At 28.3% G+C, this 19094-nt stretch overlaps 2 protein-coding genes and 1 non-coding gene across 3 annotated transcripts; 2 read left to right on the forward strand and 1 right to left on the reverse strand.

Annotated features, from left to right (window-relative positions):
• The first annotated feature begins 10248 nt into the window (after nt 1–10248).
• LOC103835625 (probable serine/threonine-protein kinase PBL4) lies at nt 10249–16254 on the forward strand. Its single transcript, XM_009111808.3, has 5 exons — nt 10249–11067; nt 11185–11531; nt 11625–11763; nt 11996–12126; nt 12732–16254. Exons 1-5 carry the CDS (start codon nt 11010–11012, stop codon nt 13287–13289), a joined length of 1233 nt encoding a protein of 410 aa, XP_009110056.1. The 5' UTR covers nt 10249–11009; the 3' UTR covers nt 13290–16254.
• Nucleotides 13924–14016, reverse strand: MIR395A (microRNA MIR395a). Its single transcript, NR_128649.1, has one exon. It is a non-coding gene; the product is annotated as a microRNA MIR395a (primary transcript).
• Nucleotides 16255–16397: 143 nt separating the features above from the next.
• Nucleotides 16398–19005, forward strand: LOC103835626. The gene is made up of 12 exons (XM_009111809.3): nt 16398–16639; nt 16733–16794; nt 16873–17020; nt 17127–17197; nt 17276–17377; nt 17441–17530; nt 17632–17706; nt 17885–17917; nt 18068–18139; nt 18254–18316; nt 18415–18533; nt 18621–19005. The coding sequence occupies exons 1-12, from the start codon at nt 16585–16587 to the stop codon at nt 18640–18642; spliced, it is 912 nt and encodes a 303-aa protein (XP_009110057.1). The 5' UTR covers nt 16398–16584; the 3' UTR covers nt 18643–19005.
• Nucleotides 19006–19094: the final 89 nt, after the last annotated feature.

Below are 19094 nucleotides of genomic sequence, written 5' to 3' on the forward strand. Positions count from 1 at the left end.
AGATTATTTAAATGCAAGAATCTTCATGGGATCATGTGCATTTTCTTAATCTATGTTTTGAGCTTTGCTGCAAAGATCTTAAAATATTCTCTCATACGTATGAATATGAAAGTTTTGGCATTTTAGTGATAATTCTGCATATGCCAACACGTATTTCCACTCCTCTACTAACAAAATTATATAATTAAAGACATTAACCAAATTAAGAATTGCCTGTAAAGAAGAACTAGGTATGTGGCCATGTGCATGAAGGTTTATTTCCCTAGTTAAGTACTCATTTTCAAATGGACAGGTAGATCAGAAAAAAAACATAAAAGTAGAACTAGATAAGAGTACAGTTCATTTGTTTTTATCGTATGTTGTAAGTTTTTAATTAGTTGTTTAATTCATTCGTTAACTACAATCTGCAGTAACAATTTGCACACAGTTTTTGTTTTGATCAATCAATTTGCACATAGTTGATATTAATGCCTAGATATCTATAAACAATGTATATTATTTGGTGAGTTGAGAGAGTATTACTTGAATATACAGTTTATAGTTGTTTGACTTGTGTCATAATATTTTCTTTTATAATATAGGATTTCTGAATGAAACCTAGATTTATATTTAAGATATGCAACAGTTATAAAGCTTTGTAGTGTCTAAGAAAGAGTCGGTTAAGTGAATAGTAATATTTGTGAAAAGTAAGAGAGGAAGTGTGTGACATAATTAGAAAACAACGACTAGGTGACTCTTATCGTATTATAGAAAATTTTGGAATGTTTAGAAAAGAACAAGACAGTTACTGGGACATCATATATGTATGCACTATGATATAATTGATTAATATAATAAATATATTCACTTAGTCTGCTTTTTTCATCCCAAAGGATTTCTTGTAAATTTTCCCTAGTTGGAGAATAATTAATATAGCATTTCAAAACAAAAACACAAAGAGAAAGAAAAAAAAGAATAAAGAGAGATGGTGGGATTGGGATGCATGTGACTGGCAATGACACGAGGATAGTGGTTCGATGTTTTGGACTTTGTTTAAAGAGTTGGCAAATGAACACTCGTTGCCATTTCCCATTGCAATGCACTTTAATAGTATATTTCCTTAGTAACCACAGAAAAAAACATAGTAATTCCCTTTTTGTCAACGGCCGAAACCAAGTTGGACTTTAGAAACCGACTTCCGCGAGGACTCCTCGCTTGGCGAGAGAACTAATCAGTATGTACTATTTGTCATAATAAATCTCCACAAACTACTTCGAGTGAAATATTTTAGATAGCCAGATGCTCTTGCATACGGTAAACAGTTGAAAATACTATTTGCATTAAATACTTTATAGTGATAAATATTTTATTCGTGAACTGATGAACCGATAATTAGATAGCAATAGAACAGACCAATCATAATTTGATTAATCACTTACGAAAGTGCACTAGTGAGCGTGTCGGAAATCAGCTACACTGGGCCAATCGAAGACTAAAAGCATTTTTAGGAACATAATACTTTTGTGATTTATTGACTTCTAGGTTTAAGTGGTTATGGTCTTTATGGATCGTGAATCTGGACGCCTTTATCATAATGGACTCTCTGGATTGTAATGTTAATATGGCTTATAAAAATCTCAAAATTAATAGAGTTTCAGTCCAATAATAGCTAACATTTGAAAATTTTAATCACGAAGAAGAATACAGATATTATAATTTCACAGTGATTGAAGATTGAACCACGGCAGGTAAGAATAAAATAATGGGCTGGGCTGGTCTGGGCATCTTATAGACAGGGATAAACTAGTTTGGGCATTAAAAAGAAGGTTTAGTTCATACGAGTTTGACGTATGCACTAAAAAGAGTGAAAGAGGGCAACGTCCGGTTCCCCTCGCACCCTCGCAGACACATGTTTCCATTTCAATTCAAGCCCCAAAAACTGCATGTATCACGTGTTAGTTTTTCATCATGCAAATTTATTTGGCTGCTACAAATACATAATAAAATTTACAACGTCAAGAGACGAGAGATAAAGTTGCACAACATATTGTTCTGGTAAAGCTTCGATAAAGTTGCACAACATACAATGTTGTGCAACTTTTGCAACGCTATTGTCAACAATTACACCCACAACAATGTTCAAAAACTTTATCCATCTATACTAATAAAAGAGACCTTTTGAAGCTCCATAGAGCGTCCACATCAGCAAAAAAAAATTACTTCCGAAAGATGACACGTGGCATAAAATATAGTTTTACTAATTTTCAAAAATTATAAATGATATCTAAACATACAACATAAAAAAAAGGAAAAACTACATTAAACATATGTAAGATTACCATTTTTCACTTAAAAAAAACGGCATATCTCCATAATGTAACATTACCGTTTTATAAAAAAAAAACAAAAAAACATTATATATAATTTCGAAAATAATAAATATATGTAAACATACAACATAAAAAATAGAAATACTACATTAAACATATGTAAGATTACCATTTTACATTTTTATTTTTTAAAAATAATATGTAAACATACAACATAAAAAATAGAAAAACTACATTAAACATATGTAAGATTACAATTTTTCACTAAAAAAAAGACGGCTTATCTCCATAATGTAACATTACTATTTTGTAAAAAAACATTATATATAATTTTGAAAATAATAAATAATATGTATACATACTAATAAAAGGGACCTTTTGAATCTCCATAGAGCGCCCACATCAGCAAAAAAAAATTACTTCCGAAAGATGACATGTGGCATAAAATATAGTTTTACTAATTTTCAAAAATTATAAATGATATCTAAACATACAACATAAAAAAAAGGAAAAACTACATTAAACATATGTAAGATTACCATTTTTCACTTAAAAAAACGGCATATCTCCATAATGTAACATTACCGTTTTATAAAAAAAAACAAAAAAACATTATATATAATTTCGAAAATAATAAATATATGTAAACATACAACATAAAAAATAGAAATACTACATTAAACATATGTAAGATTACCATTTTACATTTTTATTTTTAAAAAATAATATGTAAACATACAACATAAAAAATAGAAAAATTACATTAAACATATGTAAGATTACAATTTTTCACTAAAAAAAAGACGGCTTATCTCCATAATGTAACATTACTATTTTGTAAAAAAACATTATATATAATTTTGAAAATAATAAATAATATGTATACATACAACATAAAAAATGGAAATACTAAATTAAACATATGTAAGATTACCATTTTACATTTAAAAATAACAATAATATGTAAACATACAACATAAAAAAATGGAAATCTACATTAAACATATGTAAGATTACCATTTTTCACTAAAAAAACGGCTTATCTCCATAATGTAACATTACCATTTTATAAAAAAAAAAAAAAACATAAATATAACTATTTGACTATTTGTCCAAATTCTTCTATTAAACATTGTCGTTTTACATTAAAAATGAAAAAATACATTAAAACTTAAACATCTATCTTAAAATATAGATATTAACTAAGTATAAAGTATAAGAAAGAGAAATACTCAATATATAGAAAAATAAATAATAAGTATATAATATAAATATATAAATATACGAATTATATATACAATAATAAGTAAATGCACAATTTAAAAAAAAATGGAAAGAATACATTAAATATTAAACATCTATCATAAAATGTAAAATATAGATATTAAGTAAATAGAAAGTATAAGAAAAAGAAATACACAACTTAAAAACAATGGAAAAAATATATTAAGATTTAAACATCTATCTTAAAATGTAAAATATAGATATTACGCAAATAGAAAGTATAAGAAAAGGAAATACACAATTTAAAAAAAATGGAAAAAGTACATTAGTATTTAAATATCTATCTTAAAATGTAAATCTATCTTAAAATATAAAATTATTAGTAAAAAGAAAGTATAAGAAATAGAAATACACAATATAAATAAAAATAATTAATAAGTAAATATATAATATAGGTAAATACCCAATTTAAAAAATGGAAAATTACATTAAGATTTAAAAATATATCTTAAAATTTAAAATATAGATATTACGTAAATAGAAAGTATAACAAATAGAAATATACAGTTTTAAAAAAATGAAAAACGTAAATTAACATTTAAACATCTATCTTAAAATGTAAAATATAGATATTAAGTAAATAAAAAGTACAGGAAATAGAAATACATATACAGGAAAATAAATAATAAGTAAATAATGTAAATATATAATATATGAATTATATATATAATAACAAGTAAATACACCATTTTTAAGAAAATGGAAAAAGTTCATTAAACATTAAACATCTATCTTAAAATGTAAAATATATAATATAAGTAAATACACAATTAAAAAAAAATGGAAAAAGCACATTAAGATTTAAACATCTATCTTAAAATGTACATCTATCTTAAAATGGTAGTAAATTATATAAAAATGGAAATACCACATTAAACAAAAAAAATGTATAGTTTTACATCAAGAAAGTTCCTATAAAACTGATTATCCCATCAACATCAACCTCACACAATCAAGGAAAACTTCAAAGCACTCGAGCAAAAAAATGGTTCCACCATCAATTCTTGCGATCCCAAAAACCTTTAATGGCCTTGAAGGAGATTTTTTATAAAAACGAACTTTTTGTTAGTTGGATTCATTGTTGGAAAACCCGCAACTTCCAAAAGCCAAACTTATTAATGGGAATTGAATTGCTTTTCATAGACACAAAAGTATTCTTACAAATTTAAATTAATCTAATCCATAATTTTATTGTTAATATTCATACTAACTCTTTCATGATCAAACCATTACAGTTAATAACCATTCAAGCGTTTATCCCGAAACACTTCCTTCCTCGCCGAATCAGGTATTGGTTCATGTTGGTTTAGTATTATTTTTGGTTTATTAACCGGTTTAGGATGGTCCTTTTGTAAATATAATTTAATTTGATTTAGCATATCTTATGCTTAAAATAACTTAAATTAAATAATAGTAATATTATGCTTAAAATATAATTTTAGAGAGTTTTCAAATATAGTTTACAGAACATTATAGGTGATGAATTTAATTTATTAAATTCGTTTATTACTTAAAACTAAGTTTTTTTTTAAACATACTGAGTTATAAATATCAATGATGGATTGGTAAGTATAACTTGAAGACAAAAATATAAATATTTGATTTTCAAGATAAGAAATTCAGCTTTTATCCAATTACTCTATATATAATATCTTAATTTTTTTAAAAAAATATACATAATTTATATATATAGATTAATCTTCCAAACTTAAACTATTATATTATATATGAATAATGTTTTTAAATAAAAATAATTTCTGATTAAAATAAATAAATAAAAACAACAAATGGTTATTTTCAAATAATGGATGTAATTTACATTATACTATCATTTAACAAGTATTAGATACGTTTTGATATATCATTATTTTCTATTTCCAGAAAACAATAATGTTAAACATCAATATCATCTAGGTTAAGTATACGAACATCACAATTCAAACATCACAAAAAATTTTACATAAACATTATAATACAATATTTTAATCAAAAAATACAATTCAAAAAAAAAATTCAAAGAATAGTTATATACTTAATATTTGAAAATCAAAGATATTTTTGCTAAAACTATACTTACCTGGCCAAGGAGATCAACCATCTTTTTACGGATCGATCGATTGTTGAGCATGTGGTGGATCCGAAAATACTCTGGAGTTTAATTAAATATCTAAAACATTTATTCCAACACTCAACAGATAGTTTTGCTAAATATGATAACTAGATAGCCAACAAAATTACAAAAAAAATATTTAAATAGTAAAAAATATGTTAATTTAACGTGTTAAAATTTAAAAATAAATTTAAAGTATGGCATGCATTCTTAACATTTATATAAATATACTTCGCAGCCTAAATATAAATAATTTAACAACTTAAATTAGAAAAAAGTAAAAATCCCGGGCGTAGCCCGGGTTAATCCCTAGTCTATACTAATAAAAGGGACCTTTTGAGGCTCCATAGAACGTCCACATCAGCAAAAAAAACTACTTCCGAAAAATGACACGTGGCATAAAATATAGTTTTACATTTTAATATTACTAATCCTTACTAATAAAAGGGACTTTTTGAGGATCCATAGAGCGTCTACATCAGCGAAACATAGAGCATAAAAAATGGAAAAACTACATTGAACATATGTAAAATTACTATTTTTCATGTTGAAACAAAGACGGCTTAATTCCATAATGTAATATTACCATTTTACATTTTTATTTTTAAAAAAATAATATGTAAACATACAACATAAAAATGGAAAAACTACATTAAACATATGTAAGATTACCATTTTTCAGTAAAAAAGACGGTTTATCTCCATAATGTAACATTACTATTTTGTAAAAAAAAATATTATATATAATTTCGAAACTAATAAATAATATGTAAACATACAACATAAAAAATGGAAATATTACATTAAACATATGTAAGATTACCATTTTACATTTAAAAATAACAATAAAATGTAAACATACAACATAAAAAAATGGAAAAACTACATTAAACATATGTAAGATTACCATTTTTCACTAAAAAACGGCTTATCTCCATAATGTAAAATTTTATTTTATATAAAAAAAAACATAAATATAACTATTTGACTATTTGTCCAAGTTCTTCTATTAAACATTGCCGTTTTACATTAAGATTTAAACATCTATCTTAAAATATAAAATATAGATATTAACTAAATATAAAGTATAAGAAAGAGAAATACTCAATATATTGAAAAATAAATAATAATTAAATATTATAAATATATAAATATACGAATTATATATACAATAATAAGTAAATGCACAATTTTTAAAAAATGGAAAGAGTACATTAAATATTAAACATCTATCTTAAAATGTAAAATATAGATATTAAGTAAATAGAAAGTATAATAAAAAGAAATACACAACTTAAAAACAATGGAAAAAGTATATTACGATTTAAACATCTATCATAAAATGTAAAATATAGATATTATGCAAATAGAAAGTATAAGAAAAGGAAATACACAATTTAAAAAAATGGAAAAAGTACATTAGTATTTAAACATCTATCTTAAAATGTAAATCTATCTTAAAATATAAAATTATTAGTAAATAGAAAGTATAAGAAATAGTAGTACACTTACTAATAAAAGGGACCTTTTGAGGCTCCATAGAGCGTCCACATCAGCGAAAAAAAATTCTCCCGAAAGATGACACGTGGCATAAAATATAGTTTTACATTTTAATATTACTAATTTTTAAAAATTATAAATAATATGAAATATAGAGCATAAAAAATGGAAAAACTACATTGAACATATGTAAAATTACTATTTTTCACTTTAAAAAAAAGACGGCTTAATTCCATAATGTAATATTACCATTTTACATTTTTATTTTTAAAAAAATAATATGTAAACATACAACATAAAAATGGAAAAACTACATTAAACATATGTAAGATTACCATTTTTCACTAAAAAAAGACGGTTTATCTCCATAATGTAACATTACTATTTTGTAAAAAAAAACATTATATATAATTTCGAAAATAATAAATAATATGTAAACATACAACATAAAAAATGGAAATACTACATTAAACATATGTAAGATTACCATTTTACATTTAAAAATAACAATAAAATGTAAACATACAACATAAAAAAATGGAAAAACTACATTAAACATATGTAAGATTACCATTTTTCACTAAAAAAACGGCTTATCTCCATAATGTAAAATTTCTATTTTATATATAAAAAAAACATAAATATAACTATTTGACTATTTGTCCAAGTTCTTCTATTAAACATTGCCGTTTTACATTAAAAATAGAAAAATACATTAAGATTTAAACATCTATCTTAAAATATAAAATATAGATATTAACTAAATATAAAGTATAAGAAAGAGAAATACTCAATATATTGAAAAATAAATAATAATTAAATATTATAAATATATAAATATACGAATTATATATACAATAATAAGTAAATGCACAATTTTTAAAAAATGGAAAGAGTACATTAAATATTAAACATCTATCTTAAAATGTAAAATATAGATATTAAGTAAATAGAAAGTATAAGAAAAAGAAATACACAACTTAAAAACAATGGAAAAAGTATATTACGATTTAAACATCTATCATAAAATGTAAAATATAGATATTATGCAAATAGAAAGTATAAGAAAAGGAAATACACAATTTAAAAAAATGGAAAAAGTACATTAGTATTTAAACATCTATCTTAAAATGTAAATTTGTCTTAAAATATAAAATTATTAGTAAATAGAAAGTATAAGAAATAGAAGTACACAATATAAAAAAAAAATAAGTAAATATATAATATAAGTAAATACCCAATTTAAAAAATGGAAAATTACATTAAGATTTAAAAATATATCTTAAAATTTAATATATAGGTATTAAGTAAATAGAAAGTATAACAAATGGAAATATACAATTTAAAAAAAAATGGAAAACGTACATTAAGATTTAAACATCTATCTTAAAATGTAAAATAGAAATATTAAGTAAATAAAAAGTACAAGAAATGGAAATACATATACAGGAAAATAAATAATAAGTAAATAATGTAAATATATAATATATGAATTATATATATAATAATAAGTAAATACACAATTTTTTAAAAAAAATGGAAAAACTTCATTAAGCATTAAACATCTATCTAAAAATGTAAAATATATAATATAAGTAAATACACAATTTTAAAAAATAGAAAAATTACATTAAGATTTAAATATCTATTTTAAAATATAAAATATAGATATTACGTAAATTAAAATATAAGAAATGGAAATAAACATTTAAAAAAATAGAAAAAGTACATTAAGATTTAAACATCTATCTTAAACTGTACATCTATCTTAAAATGGTAGTAAATTATATAAAAATGGAAATACCACATTAGACAAAAAAAAATGTATAGTTTTACATCAAGAAAGTTCCTATAAAACTCATTATTCCATCAATATCAACCTCACTTTATCAAGGAAAACTTCAAAGCACTCGAGCAAAAAAATGGTTCCACCATCAACTTTTGCCGTCCCAAAAACCTTTAATGACCTTGAATGAGATTTTTTATGACAACAAATTTTTTGTTAGGTGGATTCATTGTTGGGAAACCCGCAACTTCCAAAAGCCAAACTTATTCATGGGAATTGAATTGCTTTTCATAGATTCAAAGGTATTCTTACAATTGTTAATATTCATACTAACTCTTTCATGATCAAACCATTATAGTTAATAATCATTCAAGCGTTTATCCTGAAACACTTTCTTCCTCGCCGAATCAGGTATTGGTTCATGTTGGTTTAATATTGTTTTTGGTTTATTAACCGGTTTAGGATAGTCCTATTGTAAATATAATTTAAGTTGGTTTTGCATATATTATGCTTAAAATTAAATAATAGTAATATTATGCTTAAAATATAATTTTAGAGAGTTTTCAAATATAGTTTAGAGAACATTATAGGTGATGAATTTAATTTATTAAACTCGTTTATTACTTAAAACTAAGTTTTTTTAAAAACATACTGAGTTATAAATATCAATGATGGATTGGTGAGTATAACATGAAGACAAAAATATAAATATTTTATTTTAAAGATAAGAAATTCAGTTACTCAATATATAATATCTTAAATTATTTTTTTAAAAATATACATAATTTATATATATAGATTAATCTTCCAAACTTAAACTATTATATTATATATGAATAATTTTTTTAAATAAAAACAATTTCTGATTAAAAAAAATAAATAAAAACAACAAATGATCAATATCATCTAGGTTAAGTATACGAACAACACAAATTCAAACATCACAAAAAATATTTACATAAACATTATGATACAATAATTTAATCAAAAAATACAATAAAAAAAATAATATTCAAAAGAATAGTTATATACTTAAATTTGAAAATCAAAGATATTTTTGCTAAAATTGTAATTACCTCGCCAAGAAGATCGACCATCTTTTTTACGGATTGATCGATTGTTGAGCATGTGGTCGATCCGAAAATACTATGCAGTTTAATTAAATATCTAAAACATTTATTCCAACACTCAACAGATAGTTTTGCTAAATATGATAACTAGATAGCCAATAAAATTACAAAAAATATTTAAATAGTAAAAAATATGTTAATTTAACGTGTTAAAATTTAAAAATAAATTTTAATTAAAACATACATCTTAACATTTATATAAATATATATCATAACCTAAATATAAATAATTTAACAACTTAAATTAGAAAAATATAAAAATCCCGGGCGTAGCCCGGGTTAATCCCTAGTTATTAGTAATATGTGAGATTTGTAACATGTCCCTTCCACATTATTTTTCCAACCTATTTTGACCCGTATACCCTACTTAGACAACCTTAGTGAGAAAAATAAACTTTGATACGAAGTCTGTTGAATTGTATTATGTTTCAAAGATGTATATATAATTACAAGAACACAAACGGAGGTTTTCTACTTCACCTCTAATAATCTAATATATCCATTAACAATATCCAGACCAGTCTTCGTCAAACACCATGCCATTATACAAAATCAAACTTTAGGAACTAAAGTTTAGTAAAATGTAAAATATATATATTAGATAAGTTGTAGTAGACCAAACCAGCAATGGGTGGTGCACACGTTTGTTTCTGTTTGACCAAACATCAATTACAAAGACCATCTCAATTCCTTTCCCTTTTCTTGCATATTACCCTGTCCCTATCCTCTGTTTCTTCTTCCCATTTTCCCTTTGTTATTTTTCTTATCTATTTGTTTTGTTTCTCTCCTCATCAAGATTTATAGTCTCACATCGTTGCTTCATCAAAAACATTGTATACCTTGATTTCAGTTTGTCGTATGATTTCTTTCTCTATCGCTGATTCTTTCTAATGGGTAATTGCTTTGGTTCATCTGCAAAAGTAGATAGCAGAGAAAGTCCATATTGTGGTATGTAAAAATACACTTCTTCTCTCTTGTATATTTGTAATATGTTATACTTATTTATAACTCTTGATCAAACGAGTTGAGACGACTATGATTAGATAAAGTGTTTATTATCATCAGGATCCTCAAGAATCTATGCCAAACCGAGCCAATCGTCTCGCCTCTCAAGCCTAACCATAGCACCACCATCTTACAGCGATGACAGGAGTTCCACCTCTCTTCCCACTCCAAAGAGTGAAGGAGTTCTCTTAGCATCTCCCACGCTAAAGGCCTTTACGTTTAACGATCTAAAGACAGCCACTAGGAACTTCAGACCTGATAGTGTTATCGGTGAAGGCGGTTTTGGTTATGTTTACAAAGGATGGATTAACGAGCGGACGTTAACGCCTTCAAAACCAGGATCAGGCATCGTTGTTGCTGTCAAAAAGCTTAAAGACGATACGCCTCAAGGACACAAGGAGTGGTTGGTACGTAGGCTCATCAGCTCTGTGTTCAAGAATCAGATTTAGCCCTAGAGTTAAAAATTAAAATTTATAAGGAGTTGCTGATTTTTATTACAGGCTGAGGTTGACTATCTGGGGAGGCTTCACCATATGAATCTTGTGAAATTAATTGGATACTGCTTGAAGGGTGATTACATTAGGCTTTTGGTATACGAGGACATGCCCAAAGGAAGCTTAGAAAGTCATCTCTTTAGACGTAAGTAAACTTGTCCTTAAGTAAGATCTATAATCTATTGTCTCGTAATTATCTTGGAGTCCCTTGGAAAAAATCATATTAAATTTATATTTGATGTGTTGTAAAACATATTTATAAAATTTAGGGTCTCAAATATAAAAACTCACAATTTACACTTATTAAAAACATAAATGTTGGTTTAATTTTAATATGTGTATATTCAAAAGTATATATTTGAGGGTATATTATGTAGGTGGGGCAGAGCCGATTCCGTGGAAAACAAGGATGAAAGTGGCAATTGGTGCCGCGAGAGGGCTTGCTTTCCTTCACGATGCACAAGTCATATATAGAGACTTCAAGGCCTCCAATATTCTACTAGATTCGGTACGAGTGAATTAACAACATTTTACATGTTTGTTTGCCAAAATTTTATCTTTTAAATTTTGTGGTTCAGTGATAAATGCATAGGACAGTCTTGTTTACAATTTGGTTTTAGCACATTTTTTTTGTTTGCTTTTTTCTATTAATGTAGAAGTTATGTGAAACCAATAAAAATATTTTTACTCTTTTTTTAATGTTTGGATAATAATAAATATTTCAATATACTATTTAATATAAACATATTTAATTAAACTTTAAATATTAGTTGGTTCGAATACTATAAAGTTTGTTAAAAAAATCAAAAACTGATCGGTTATAACTTATAAGCATATATATTTTGATGGACAGTTCTCTTAAATAACTCTTTTAAGTTTTTGTCACCAAAAATAATCTTCAAAAAATAATTGACCAAAATAGTTCATTTTTATTTTTATTTTGAAAGTTTAAATATTTTTTTTACTTTTAAAAATTTGAAACCTCAGCATCAAAGCTTCAGTCTAGATTAGTTAAACCTCAGCATCAAAGCTTCAGTCTAAATTTATAAATGTATATTTATCTTTTCATAAAACTTCTTATAGAGAGATTTATTGGTTTTCATCCATGTGCAGGACTTCAATGCAAAGCTTTCTGATTTTGGTTTGGCGAGAGAAGGACCGAAAGGAGACAAAACACACGTATCAACTCAGGTGATGGGAACTCATGGATATGCAGCACCTGAATATGTCTCCACGGGTCGAATAACCACAAAAAGCGACGTCTACAGCTTCGGTGTGGTCTTGCTCGAGTTACTCTCAGGACGTCCAACTGTAGACCAATCGAAAGTCGGAGTGGAACGAATTCTAGTGGATTGGGCAATACCTTACTTAGGAGCTGATAGAAGGAAAGTGTTTAGGATAATGGACACAAAACTTGAAGGACAGTATCCTCACAAAGGGGCTTGTTTGGCTGCTAATATTGCGTTGCAGTGCCTCAATCAAGAGGCTAAGTTGAGGCCAAATATGTCGGATGTATTATCTACTCTTGAAGAGCTTCAGATGAAGAGTTCTACTTCAAAGACGGTCATGAAAATGACATCTTCTTCCTCTCCGCTGGCGGAGAAACGGAGAGTTAAAGCTCCGGGTGCTTCTTCGGTGGTGACTCGTGGGAGAGGTCCACGTGACAGGTGAAGCACCAGCCGAAGATAGTTTAGGTCTTTAATTATGAGTGTATGTATTTTTGTTTTCGGAAAGGGTCCGTCTTTAACATCACATTCTACATATTACATTTTTTGTCTTATTCTCTCTCTTTTCTTTTGAACTTAAGATTTCGTGGACTGAAATTAAGACTAGTTCTGAAAGTATGCTAGCTGCTGCTAGATTAATGCACGCTGGCATAAAATGTGAGTTTTGTACTTGTCCATTTGAGTTGTTAGTTTATCATAAAACGTTTGACTTTTGTAACTGGAATTGAATTTGTACTTTTCATACATATGATTGTATACTATGTATATATATCGTGTAGACATAATAAACATGCACTATATTTATGTGTATTATATATACTATTAAATAGAAATGTACAACGTACTATACTCAAATGTAAAATGAAAATTTGGAAAAGTATATAAGATATAATCCGTTCCAAAATGATATTTCCAATTATATATTCGTCTGAATTTGATAAACATTTGCATAAGACTAATATAGTTATAACGAATTTGAAAATAAATATAATAATAGTTATTAGCAAAAGAGGAAAAAAAGTGTTAGCATCAATTGAGAATACCTTATTTTCTGGATGTATTATATTTGAAACCGTAGAATGGGTCCAGGAGTTCCCCCAAACACTTCAGTGGGTAATCTTCATAAGAAATTGTATACCCAATGAAGTGCTCAGAGGAACTCTAGGAGACATCCGACCAAGAATATTGATACTTAGTTTATATGTTACAGGTTAGCATTGCATTATATATGGGTGGAAATATGAACACAAGAGGTTGATATAAGGTTTGAGAAGATGGAAGTAGTTATGTTCTATATATAGTTAGAGTCTTAGAGGATAAACCCTAATGTTCTATGAGACCAGAGATGGAGTGAAATCGTCCATGATAGAAGTCATGACCAAGGAAAGCATTTTGAATGTAGACGCTAATTGGGGTAAAAGGAAAGAGTAAGGAGAATAAGAATTTTGCCAAAAGTCCTTACGGCTTTTCACAAGATAGAAAGGATCTAAACACGTAACGTACGTAGAGATTCTGTTATATTTTATGTGCTAGAAGTGCCCATACCGGTTCTTGCTACATTTTGAAAAGGAGATACTCTTCAATAGTTAATTTTGTATTTTTACTTATTTGTATTATAATTTGGAGAAAAGCTTAGTAACATCTTGTTCCTGATCAGCTGATTAAAAAAAATGATGATCATCAACAAAAAATAGTCTTACAACATAATATATATATATATACACACTAATAAATGATGTAATGAATTGTTGTTCTTATAGCTGAAATCGACTGTTCTTTGAAACTAACTAGTTAACAAAAGAAAAAAACAACTCTTTAGCCCCATACGTGGTGCATCGTATGATTGTATCAAATTTATATATTGAATTGGAAAATTCAAAGTCAAATTAATGATGTAAGAAACGATTAACTGATAGTTATGGAGAATATATGGTATACACATTAATTTGATGAGTGATCATAAACAAAAGAAGAAGAAAAGGCATAGAGTATCAGTGAAAAGAATACTTCTGTCGTTTCAAAATATTTCCAAGCAAACGGAGGGACAAAATAAAAATATTCTGTCAAATTCCTAACGAAGCCCAACATTTCGACTCGATTCATCTTTCACATAATCGAATTTCCACACGTTCTTTAATTGATTTATTCGAATATATGATTATTGGCCCCATTATGAAAATTTTGATTGGAGACCTTTGTAAATTGCAGTGATATATAAATAGGCATGCAATTAGTATTATTTTATCAGGCCAAGCTAGAAGAGAGTCAAATGCCCCCATGAGTTCCCTTTAACGCTTCATTGTGATTACTCCAGTCACATTTATTTTTCTTAAATGTTTGGTCGATTTTTGTATACAACACTGAAGTGTTTGGGGGGACTCGTGGTGCCATTCTGGCGTTGAAGTGGTGATTGTTGTGCCAGTTTTTATGGTTTCTTTTAAATTAGTAAGTTTTCATAGTATTCCACATGTTTCATGAATTGTCTTTCTATCTTATAAATTTAAGGTTCAATGATAAATGCATAGGACAATCTTGTTTCAAGTTTGGTTTTGGTACATTTCTTCTTTTGGTTTTATGATCTGTTGTAGCAAGTGAAATCAAATTTGTAGGTTTTATTCTTGCGACGTCCAACTATAGACCAAGCAAAAGTCGGAGTGGAACTAAATCTGGTGGATTACGCAATACCTTACTTAGGAGATTGAAGGAAAGTTTTTTAGGATAACAAACACAAAACTTGAAGGACAGTCCTCACAAAGGGGCTTCTTTGACTGCCAATATGTTGCAATGTCTGAGGCTAAGCTGAGGCCAAATATGTCTGATGTATTATGTACTCTTAAAAGAGTTCTACTTTGGTCATGACATTGACATCTTCCTCTCTGCTGCCAGAGAAACATATAGTAAGTGTTCCGGAAGTACTTGTACATTCTAGTTGTTAGTTTAACATAAAACGTTCACTTGGAGACACAATAATAGACATGCAGTATACTCATTCTGTTCGTAATAAATGTGATTATAACATTTTCTTGTTAAATAAAAAATATCATTTTAGAATTTAATGTAAATTATATTTATTTCCAGCTAAAAGTAATTGTAAATTGCATTGATTTTATAAACAATTTTATTTATCTTAAATACTATCGGTCAAATAGATGTAACTAATAATAATTTAAATATATTTCAATTATTTTTTTAATCTGTTCGAAATGTCAAAATGACACGAAAATGAGAAAGTATGTATTTGTATTAAATATACTAATAAATAGAAATGTTGAACGTGGCATTAAATTTGTTTTATTTATAGGTTTAAATTTTAAGTTTTGGTAAATGTGGAATAAATCGAAAGAAGATACCGCTTTTTTAATTTGTTACTTATTTTCTTGATTCTGAATACATTATAAGATCAATATAATTTAACCCCAGTGTTGACTTGAACTTGGCCCGGCTTCGATTATTTCTTAATTTTGGTTCGATTTGTCACGTGCCACGTAGCAGCAAATATGTAGGTGAAAACTGAAAAAGTTGAAGGCAAGGCAACTACGACACTACGGTTTTTACCGCCGCGAGTTACGGCAGTTGAATTTGACCTTGATACGGCGTCGTTCACTAGCAAACTCGTAGCAAGCAAGCACGTACGTTACGTAACTCTAAAAAAAACAAAAAATTGAAACCTAAATTAAATTCTTCGATCCGAGACGGAGAAGCTCGACGAGTCGGCGGCGGAGTAAAAAACAGCCGGAGCTATGGCGATGCAAACCGGAATCGGCTTATCAAGGATCTTTCTCTTAGCCGGAGCAGGTACTGTTTCTCAATTTCTCTCAGCTCATCTCTCTCTCTCTCTCTTTGTGCTTCACTACTAAATGGATCTTCCTTTTTTTGTTGGATCGTAAGGTTATACCGGCACGATCATGATGAAGAACGGTAAATTATCTGATATATTGGGTGAATTGCAGGTAACTTTACATCAATTTTGCTTCTTCTTTTTTTTTTAATTTTAAAAATTTAACCTTTTTGATTTGGAATTGGATTAGTCTCTGGTGAAGGGTATGGAGAGATCTGGAGAGGAAGGAGACTCTGATGTCTCCGATGCTATAGCTGCACAGGTTCGTCGTTTGGCTATGGAGGTTCGTCAGCTAGCTTCGGCTCGGCAGATAACGGTTATGAATGGAGTTTCTGGTGGTATGTAAAGATTGAAACTTTGTACTTTTTTGTGACATATTCTGTCGGAGAATTTTTTTTTTTTCATCATTTGTCTTTCTTGATTTTATTTGTGTGTGTGTGTCAGCAAACTTGCAAGCACTTGCGGTTCCTGCTGCGGCATTGGGAGCTTTAGGATATGGTTATATGTGGTGGAAGGTGAGATGGAAGTTTTAGATGTGAATGTGTCATGTTAGGGGAACTAAACAAAATGGTTGTGTTTGGTTTATTGGTTAGGGACTCTCGTTCACTGACCTTATGTATGTGACGAAAGCCAACATGGCTACTGCCGTGGCTAACTTGACTAAGAATCTGGAGCAAGTTTCTGCGACCCTTGCGGTGAGTCTTTGGTGTTTCTGGTGATTTATTAATGTGTGGATCATAATCGTTTGGGTTTTGCAGGCTGCAAAAAGGCATTTAACGCAAAAGATTCAGAATATGGATGATAAGGTAGAGAAGCAGATTGATCTCTCCAAGGAAATCAAGAACCAGGTATTGAATTTAGATATAATTTAGCTTTCATTGTTATGTATATGTAGTGTGTTGATACAGTCTTGGACCAACGAAATGTGATTTTTGGTTATGCTGAACAGGTCACCTTGGCTCGTGGAGATATCAACTCGCTTGAGAATGAGTTGCAGTCGTTGAATGATTTGATAAGTGGTCTGGTGAGTCCTTTTAAGTTTTATGAGCAATGCTGACGATATGCGATGTAAAAGTGATTGGTAGTTGTCAAATACTTAGTCTTTGAGTTCATATCAGGAATTAGAATTCTCCTTTCTAGCATTTCATTTTCTTTTGGTATATCTTCTAATGATTACTGTCCTGTAACATTTTTTTTTGCAGGATGGGAAGTTGGACACGCTGGAATACAAGCAGGTACATTTATCTTATAGCTGTGACTATGAACCACATGGAGTTCTATTAGCAGGCATCATTAGCCGTTGAAAATCAAATCATAATCATGGTTTCTTTAATTGAATCACCCACGAATTGGTAACTCAGTGCTGATTCTGTTTCTGGTGGCAGGATGTCACGAATGTTTGCATGCTACACTTGTATAATTATTTTGGAGGCAAGAGCACAAAACTGCCTGACATGGTAGGGCTTCTCTTTAATCGAATTGATCCATATATGTCTGTATTAACATATTTTTTGCGTTAATGTGATATTCCCTTTATCCTTTTTAATATTATGCGAACTTCAATCTTATAGGAGCAGCTTCAACTTCCTGTAAACCAGAAAGCTCGAAATTTGCTTGGAGATGTTGGAACTAAGGTGTCTTTTCTTATTTGAGAAGACATGTCAGCTTATTCAAGTTAAAAGGGAAACTTCTTCATTTGCTGATTGACAATATTTCGTCCACTATGCTGCAGGGGCTGAAAAACTTTGCGGAACAACTGCTTATAAGCAATGACACAGAGGGAGGAGCAACCACGGTGAGAAGAATTGGTATAAGCAGGGCCAATGACAAGTCGGGGCCGCTGTTATCAAGGTCTGGTGATTTTGCATAGCTCCTGTATATCTCTCTAGTAAGTTTTGGTATATATATAGAGGCGTGACAGAGGAAATGTGAATGCAGGGTTGCTTCAGCTGGGTGTTGATGTGGAAGTTTCCTGATGGTGGTTGGCTTGCGGGATGTATATAAACAACAAAACTCTTATACAAAATTGTCTCGTGAGCTCACGGTAGAAAGGCTCTCTTATATTTATATTCGTTGGCTTGGTTTGTCTCTCCTTCCCCTAAACTATATTGGGTTTGTACTTTGGGATTGTATTTTCTTGAACTTTTTGTTTATTGACATGGACATATGTTGGTGTCCGCTTTTTGGACTTTTGAAGCAAATAAAATAAAGTTGATGTGAGGGATTACAAGGTGGGCAATACAAGCCAAATTAAGATAGATTCGTGAAGGACTGTAGCTTTATATTTTTTTACCGTAGAATTTGATCTGTAAATTTATTTGATGTAATTTTTTTTGTTGTAATTTTCTAAATTACTAATATTTTTCTTTAAAAATAAAGTTTTCTAGTTTTATTTTTAATTTTTTAGAAATT

Source organism: Brassica rapa, chromosome A08, assembly GCF_000309985.2.
Source record: "Brassica rapa cultivar Chiifu-401-42 chromosome A08, CAAS_Brap_v3.01, whole genome shotgun sequence".
Classification (NCBI taxonomy): Eukaryota; Viridiplantae; Streptophyta; class Magnoliopsida; order Brassicales; family Brassicaceae; genus Brassica; species Brassica rapa.

Excerpts from the sequence above, each read along its gene's own strand:
- LOC103835625 (XM_009111808.3), top strand. The coding sequence starts at position 11,010 with ATGGGTAATTGCTTTGGTTCATCTGCAAAAGTAGATAGCAGAGAAAGT. Across the intron at positions 11,532-11,624 it reads AAGGACACAAGGAGTGGTTG|GCTGAGGTTGACTATCTGGG; the intron begins GTACGTAGGCTC and ends TTTTTATTACAG. Across the intron at positions 11,764-11,995 it reads AGAAAGTCATCTCTTTAGAC|GTGGGGCAGAGCCGATTCCG; the intron begins GTAAGTAAACTT and ends TATATTATGTAG.
- LOC103835626 (XM_009111809.3), top strand. The coding sequence starts at position 16,585 with ATGGCGATGCAAACCGGAATCGGCTTATCAAGGATCTTTCTCTTAGCC. Across the intron at positions 17,198-17,275 it reads ATGGTTATATGTGGTGGAAG|GGACTCTCGTTCACTGACCT; the intron begins GTGAGATGGAAG and ends TTTATTGGTTAG. Across the intron at positions 17,918-18,067 it reads ACACGCTGGAATACAAGCAG|GATGTCACGAATGTTTGCAT; the intron begins GTACATTTATCT and ends TTCTGGTGGCAG.